This window comes from Simochromis diagramma, unplaced genomic scaffold (genome assembly GCF_900408965.1).
Source record: "Simochromis diagramma unplaced genomic scaffold, fSimDia1.1 OVJJ01000603.1, whole genome shotgun sequence".
Lineage (NCBI taxonomy): Eukaryota > Metazoa > Chordata > Actinopteri > Cichliformes > Cichlidae > Simochromis > Simochromis diagramma.
The window spans coordinates 21,733,677-21,741,459 of NW_024387414.1; the positions used below are offsets into that span (position 1 = coordinate 21,733,677).

Genomic DNA, 7,783 nt, shown 5'->3' on the forward strand with positions numbered 1-7,783 from the left:
GACCCCACCACATGGCTTTAGACGGTCCTCTGAATATTAAGCCATTTTCTAAGGGAGTCTTATCTCTTGACACTCTTCTAAAATGTAAGCTAGTGATCCTCTGAATCATTCTGGGCAGACAACAATTCGGTATGGTGCTCACTCTGTAGTCTGGGAACTATGCAAATAATATAAAATAGCCTCTAAACCTTGAATAAAATAGTTACTTCTCTCACTAATGCATATTAATTGATATCTTTTTGTAAAGACTGTATTTATAGATCAAAGACATGTAATTTCCCAGACTGGAAAAGATCAATTTCACAGTGAAAAGCAGCTCTTCATTTTTTTTTTTTTTTTTTTTCTAAGTGGAATTCTTATTTTGATCATTTTAATTATTAACCAACCATGTCTGTAGATTAGTCTGTGTATTTTTAACATGTTTGTAGTTGTTTCGGCTTCCCAGTTATTTATTTCATTTAAATATATGGTACAATGTTTACTTGGATACATAATTTTGAGGTTTATTTCATTTAATTTATGCTGTGATAAACCACAGATTTGAAACAGACTGCTTCATCTTGATAATATATTCATACCCCCTAGTCCCCAAACCCACCTTTGTCCCCCCTAATTTTATCAACTGGGTTATCCCACAATTAAATTATTTCAAGCAAAGGAAAAAAAACAAACATTGTAATTAGCCTCCACCTAACTTAACCTCGTGGCTCAAGAGTTGGGAGTTCGCCTTGTAATCGGAAGGTTGCCGGTTCGAGCCCCGGCTTGGACAGTCTCTGTCGTTGTGTCCTTGGTCAAGACACTTCACCCATTGCCTACTGGTGGTGGTCAGAGGGCCCGGTGGCGCCAGTGTCCGGCAGCCTCGCCTCTGTCAGTGCGCCCCAGGGTGGCTGTGGCTACAATGTAGCTTGCCATCACCAGTGTGATGTGTGAATGTGTGGATGACTGGATATGTAAAGCGCTTTGGGGTCCTTAGGGACTAGTAAAGCGCTATATAAATACAGGCCATTTACCAGGCCATTTAACCTCTGTTAACTATTAACTTTTGGAGTTTTCTGTGTTAGGTAGCATTTAAACTGATTGGTTTACCCTGTACTGTGGACAGCTGCGGTATTTCTAAAATAGCATACAAACTGTTTTATTTATATATTTATCTATAAGAAGTAGTATTAGGGCCACATTTTAAAAAAAAAAAAAAAAAAAGGAAAAAGTAACGTCATCGGCTGACAACTGGGTCACACCTGCACCTGTGATTGACGCTCCTTTGATTCGGACAGCAACCCCGCCCCTGGGTTATTCCCCATGACGTCACTGGAGATAATCACGGAAGTGAAGTGAGCGACGAAACAAGACTCAAATAAGTTGGTTTGTGCGTTCGACTCGTATTTACAGGTAAGCTTCTGGCATTTTTTTTAACCTGTTAAACTATTTCGAAACTATCTGAATTCTTAAAGTCTTTCAGTGTATTTGACTTGGTTTTGTTGACGTTACACGACGGAGCTAGGTCGGTAGCTAGCACAAACGATAACAGAAGACTGCTAACAAAGCAAAGGCTGTAGCTAGCAGATTTGTTCACACAAGCACCGGCTCGGGTTTTTAAAAATGAATGATTGTAATGTTAATGGGTAAAACGGTACTGGACACGATAAGACGGTATCGTTTAAAGTAGCATGGCTGGCCTTCTTGTTACCTGTTCTCGGCGTCAAGCTAAAGCTAATGTTTTGAGTCGTTAGTAGTTTAATACTTTGTGTTGGTAACTAACTTAATGTTTATTCCTGACCTTGTTTACGTGTGTGTTTGTGTTGTGTGTCGCGTGAATGTGCGGAGTCATTGTGTTACGATGGGTTGGTCATGCTCACATGATTGAGTGACTCACTGGATCAGAGATGGTAAGTTAGATGGGCTCCATAGGTCGTCTTCACTTATTTCCCCTCTCCTCTCTCCTGTCCAAAGGCTGTCCGTCATCATGCTGGGAGGAGGTTTCAAATCAGAGAGGCTGAGAGTCAACCTCCGACTGGTCATCAACCGACTCAAACTCCTTGAGAAAAAGAAAAGTGAGTCACCGTGCTGCTGTCCAATAGCTGAAGTGGCTCTTTATTTGTAAAGTAGTTCTAATGTTTGTTTGTTTTTTCCTTTTCCCATATTGCCAAATTTAACATAAAGCTGAGCTTGCTCAGAAGGCCAGGAAAGAGATTGCAGATTACCTGTCATCAGGTAAGGATGAGCGGGCACGGATCCGTGTGGAGCACATCATCAGAGAGGACTATCTGGTTGAAGCCATGGAGATCTTAGAGCTTTACTGTGACCTGCTGTTGACTCGCTTTGGCCTCATTCAGTCCATGAAGTGAGTACTGAGCATTGTAAATTCCTTACCTTCAGTGTCCGTCCTCGTTAACACGGTTGCTGTTTATCCATTATTAGAGAACTAGATCCAGGCTTACAGGAAGCAGTGTCCACTCTCATCTGGGCAGCTCCTCGTCTGCAGTCAGAGGTGTCTGAGCTAAAAATTGTAAGTTCTATCTAAAAATCTGTCTCCAGTGATAATAAACACTTGGTATTTACATCTATTCATTTCAAGTCAGTATTGACAATCTTGTTTCTAAAATCTTCTTTCAGGTGTCTGAACAGCTGTGTGCAAAATATAGCAAGGAGTACGGCAAGCTATGCAGGACAAACCAGATTGGCACAGTCAACGACAGGGTAATTTTTTTTCCCCAGTGACTGTCCACAAGCTTGTATAGGAATGTATGAACCTTTTGTCTAGTGTGCTCTTAGCGACATCTAATCAAATATCTGATTTCAGCTGATGCACAAACTGAGTGTTGAGGCTCCTCCCAAGATCTTGGTCGAGCGCTACTTGATAGAGATCGCAAAGAACTACAATGTCCCCTATGAACCTGACGCCATGGTCCGGGTAAGCAGCAAAGAATCTGTTGTTACTCAATATGAAAGTTGGAAATTTTGCCCTCTGTTTATTTACCATCCGCTACTTCTCCGGATAGCCCGAGGTGTGTACTGGGGAGGAGGCAGACCTGATTGATGTCGACAATGACAGGAAGTTTGGAGGAGGAGGAGGTGGTGGAGGATTCACAGCTCCTCTAGCTCCTGGAATCCATATGCCTATGCCCATGCCTATGGCTATGCCAATGCCAACAGCTTTCAACTATCCACCTCCCAATGGAGCTGTAAGAGTTTCCTTTTAAAGACGATGATTTAGTTGAATAATATTGTGTTGCTTTTTACTTTCTGTTACAGATTTAACGTGAACATTTCACTGATATTAAAACAAAAACACTTTTCTAACTTTGCCTTGTAATGACATGCAGATAATGTTATGCTCATTTTCAGGATATTGCTACATGTGTATCTGGATGGAATTTTGTTTTTGGTTCTCAGAACATCTAAAGAAATTAGCAAAGCAGTAATTTGTTACTACTGGCAGTGACCCCTCAGCTTTTCATCCATTTCTGAAAGGCATAGATGGCATAGAACATTTACAGCACTTGTTCTAAAGAAAAATGTATATTTTGTTACATTTTAACAGTATGAAAAGTCCTTCACAGCTGCTTCTGACTTTTGAAGCATGTTGTTTTGAGGACAATTTAATGGCAGTAAGATCACCAGGATGAAATAGATTCTAGTTTGTTGTATTTACTTTGTATGAGAACTATACACTATATTGATAAAAGTACTGTGCTACCTACACCTATTGGAATCAATGAAGACCCATATCATGAAGCTCCTGGCACGCAGTTTTTGGGCTGATGTTAATGCCAGATGTTAGAACTCTATAGTTATTGAGTCAGCAGTCTTAGTGACTCATTTAACAGCCTGACTTGTTAAACTGGTAACATTGTATTACAGTACCTGTTCAGTGACAGTGAATGACCCATTCATTCACAAATGTTCACAAAAGGGGTATGGCCCAATACTTTTGACCTTGTAGTGTAATGTGTACTACCTTCCTCAAACTTGTTTGACCTTTTTTTTTTTTTGCTTACCCCCAGGAACCGTTTCATGGACCCGTTGGAACCTACAACAGCTTCCAGCCCCCCATGGGAGGAGGGCAGCCACCTCAGTTGCCCACTTCTCCCCCTACATACGAGTCTGTAAGTCTGTATGACTGAACCCTTCCCCTCCATCCATGCCCCCTTCATGTTTCCAAAGGTGGACAGACGGACAGGGCAGGGAACCACTCAGGGAAGAACTGTTTATTCGGCTTGCTTACAGTTCTGCCTGTCCTCCATACTTTAACATTATTTCTCAGAGTAGGCCCAGATTCAGGTTCATCTGCACGGATGTAGGTAGCATGAAATTTGCCAACTTTAACCTACTAACTATGACCTGATCAGCTTTTCTTAGCGGGACTGAAAGAAGCGATAACTGAGGCCCTTTACCAAAAATCATGTTTAGTGTTGCACACTAAAGGTGATGGTTTCCATTTTTCTTTTCTTTTCTTTTTTTTTTTTCTTTTTTTTTGGTTTGTTTTTGCATCTGCCTTTTATAAATGAAGTATTAATCAAAATCTTATTAATACTAACAAATATATGTATATATTTGTTTTTGTTTTTAAATATGGGGATGAGTTCATCACGAACACATTTGTTTGTTTCAGATTGACGACCTAACTGAAAAACCTTCTTTTCCTTCCCAGAGCGTAGGTGAGTTCTGTCAACAATCAGCAGCAGTTAAATGATGAGAGGGGAATAGTTTGTTTTCTTATTGTCAGCGAATCAACTGAAATAACTATAACCCACATTGTGCCAGTTAGTCTTGAATAGTATTTAAATCTTTTAACTCTACCCACATGAAATAATTTTTTAAAACATTTCATATATATACGTAACTCTTTGACAAAATTATCTTGTAATTTATTGTGCAAATTAAGCATTATTAGCATGCCAGTGTGCTTGTTGGAAGCAGATTTGCTGCTTTGATGTGTATTTGCTGCAGAAGGATGGTGAGGCTCATACTAATGAAAGCAAAGGTTACGGAGTGCAGCTCACAGGTGGGGGAGGTCTGTGGAACAGACCTTGTTTGTTTATTTATTTTAATCTGTCTTGTTTGCAGTAGATTTTAACAAGGTGGGAAAATAAAGTAGGGTAGGACTTAAGTTATCCTTAAAATGCTCACCTGCCAAACATTTTCCTAAATAATTAATGCCTGTTACTCTCCAGGTCCCGCTCCTTCGGCTCAGATTTATGACAACAACGCTCTTCCAGAACTCCCATCTGTTCCTGACACACTCCCAACATCCTCCTTGGGCAGAAGCAACACCACCTCGGATGACATTGACTTTGATGATTTGACGCGGCGCTTTGAGGAGCTGAAGAAGAAGACCTAAATGCTTTAACCTGATATACATAAACAGGCCTGTGTCACCTACACAGCTCAGAACAGGAAATAGGAATTGTTCAAGGCTCTGAATCAGATTTGGGTAGCTCTCCTCCCTCTTTCTTGGTGAAGTAATTTTACACAAATATTAAACATACATGTAATCTATTACCTCATTTATATAGCTGTGACCAGCTAATGAGAGAGAGTACTTTTAAGCGCCACATGTTTTCATTTCTTCTATTTGGCACGTTGGATAAAATCTTAAACAATCATGTGGGTGTTCACCCCTTCTCGCTCCTTATTTAAAATCGCACTGAAGTTTAACCTTTTCCATTTGTCTGTGTGGTAATTAATATGTTCACATTTAGATCTTAAGTGTTGATTTTTCTGAAGGTTTTGGGTTTGATTGATATTTATAGTACATGCCTTTATTCTACTTTGGACACACTGTCGCTGTGATCTTTGCCACTGTGTCGCTCAGTCCCGTCTCAGACCAGTTTGACAGGTATAGCGGGCTCCGCCACCTCGGTGGCGAACAAGCTTTTACGCATTAAAATCACCATTTAGTTTCCAAAGTGAGGCTCCAACAGTCAGTGAGGTTTTTCTCAGCTGTACCGGGACACATGGAAGCCATATTTTCAGTGTGTTACGCAGTTTTTCTCACCGTGGGATTGTTAAATACTCATCATTACCGAGTTTCTCAAACTTCAAGGTGTATTTGTATCAGAAAAATAGTATGGTTTCAAACCTTTTCCGTTTGAGGGCGATGGGACACAGATGTAAAATGACAACATGTATGGAAATCTGTAATATAAAACACTTACAGCAATATAGGTAGACTTATGTACATGAATGATTTAACTGTATAGGAAAAGGAGTTTGGCAACCAGGAGTTGTTCAATATTTGACAAATCTGTTTTATATACACTATCTCCAAATAAAGTTTTCTTTTTGCCCTTTTGAATGTCAGTTTTACAAAGTACCTGCACTTTTTTATGACTGAACAAACAAATTTGCAATTAAAATCCTGGCAGGCGAAAGCAGCCAGACAGCAAACTGATTTGATTAGATGTAAAGTTTGAGAGCAGAGGAAAAAGTTCGTGCCATTGTGATCTTGTGCATGGGTCTTGTACTGTATGTTCACCACTTCATTTGCCTTACCTTTCACCTCTCATCCGAGGCCTTGCCAGTCTGTTTTAGGATTAAGCATCTGTTATCCACCAAGACTGGACACATAATGCGTTTTTCAGTTTCTAATTGACCTTATTTGCGTTACACTCCACAGATTCTGAGTTTTAATTTGCTTGATAGATTAAAAAAAATCTGTACAGGCATTAGAGGTAGATGTTTCTAATTATTGTAATAAGTGTAGTGAGAGGTTTTTGTTATTGTTCCTGTAACCTGATTACACCGGGCTCTGCTTGCATGGCAAATAGACGGTGGCCTTGAATAATATGACTCAGCGCTTTGAAAAGCTTCCCCACTGGGTTATACGTGCAGTTAATTAATAGTTTTACATGAGCTGGGAAAAAACTGAGAGATAATTAACACTACAGAACTGTGATCTGCTCACTGTCTTTTCTATGTTCGATTGTTCTTACAAGTTAAACTTTTAAGACACAAAATAGTGTCTTGTTGCAAAAAATAGTTCCCCTCCCCCCAAACAATGTATACTACAATAACAATTTAATAAAAGACTATTTGGAACTGGAAAGCTTGTAAGGTCTGCACATAATTTTCCATCAGTTTTTCTTTTTAAAAACAACCTGTAATGCTCAATGGTAACCAGCAGAGCTCGCTAATGTTAAGGGAAAGCTCTGAAAGGGAAATCATTTTTTCAATTATGTAAAACATACTGTGATTTAAGTTAATGTGAAACTAACCTCTTTACATAATGGATCCTTTCAGTTATCGCAACATAGTCTTGCATCAAGTCATACTTGACTCATTTTCTGTTTGACACTTGTGATCAATACAGGTGTGAGTTAAGAGCGACTCAATCATGTGAAAATTCATCCTGTTACGTTTTAGTGATCATTTGGCTTTGGACAGTCTTTGTGGACTCTCCCCTTTGTTCTTTCTTTGAGTTTCTAAAAGTAGGATGAGAGGCAGAGCCTTCAGGTATCAGGCCTCACTCCAGCTCTCAGTTTGGATTTGGGAGAGAGATTAGGCTTAAAATTTTACTTTTTCCTAAAGCTCATGTTTTCTCTTTCATAGTTTGTTTTATCTGTGTCTCCCTATCATCTCCTTTTTCCCTTTTCTCTTTTCCCTCCCTGAGTCTGCTTATCCTGGATGTTTCTTCCTGTTGAAAGGGAGTTCTTCCTCCCCACTGTTGCCTAGTCCTAATTATAGGGTTGTTGTTGGTTTTCTATCTAATATTGTAGGATATTTACCTTACAATATAAAATGCTTTGAGGTTGCTGTAGTTTTGAATTGGTATGAGATGAAT

The 7,783-nt window shown here is 39.5% G+C and overlaps 1 protein-coding gene across 2 annotated transcripts; it reads left to right on the top strand.

Annotated features, from left to right (window-relative positions):
- Positions 1 to 1,259: 1,259 nt before the first annotated feature.
- On the top strand, positions 1,260 to 7,048 carry ist1 (IST1 factor associated with ESCRT-III). Of its 2 annotated transcripts, none has more exons than XM_040011293.1 (10): positions 1,260 to 1,389; positions 1,951 to 2,051; positions 2,161 to 2,341; positions 2,419 to 2,506; positions 2,614 to 2,697; positions 2,801 to 2,911; positions 3,000 to 3,182; positions 4,005 to 4,106; positions 4,613 to 4,658; positions 5,175 to 7,048. In XM_040011293.1, exons 2-10 carry the CDS (start codon positions 1,964 to 1,966, stop codon positions 5,339 to 5,341), a joined length of 1,050 nt encoding a protein of 349 aa, XP_039867227.1. In that variant the 5' UTR covers positions 1,260 to 1,389; positions 1,951 to 1,963; the 3' UTR covers positions 5,342 to 7,048. The 2 variants fall into 2 exon arrangements, with proteins under 2 accessions (XP_039867227.1, XP_039867228.1); XM_040011294.1 differs by having other exon boundaries at positions 4,652 to 4,658.
- Positions 7,049 to 7,783: the final 735 nt, after the last annotated feature.

What these genes read in the sequence shown, in the direction of transcription:
- ist1 (XM_040011293.1), top strand. Translation starts at nt 1,964, where the DNA reads ATGCTGGGAGGAGGTTTCAAATCAGAGAGGCTGAGAGTCAACCTCCGA. An exon ending in TTGGCACAGTCAACGACAGG is followed by an intron (nt 2,698 to 2,800) that starts GTAATTTTTTTT and finishes ATCTGATTTCAG; the next exon opens with CTGATGCACAAACTGAGTGT. An exon ending in ATCCACCTCCCAATGGAGCT is followed by an intron (nt 3,183 to 4,004) that starts GTAAGAGTTTCC and finishes GCTTACCCCCAG; the next exon opens with GAACCGTTTCATGGACCCGT.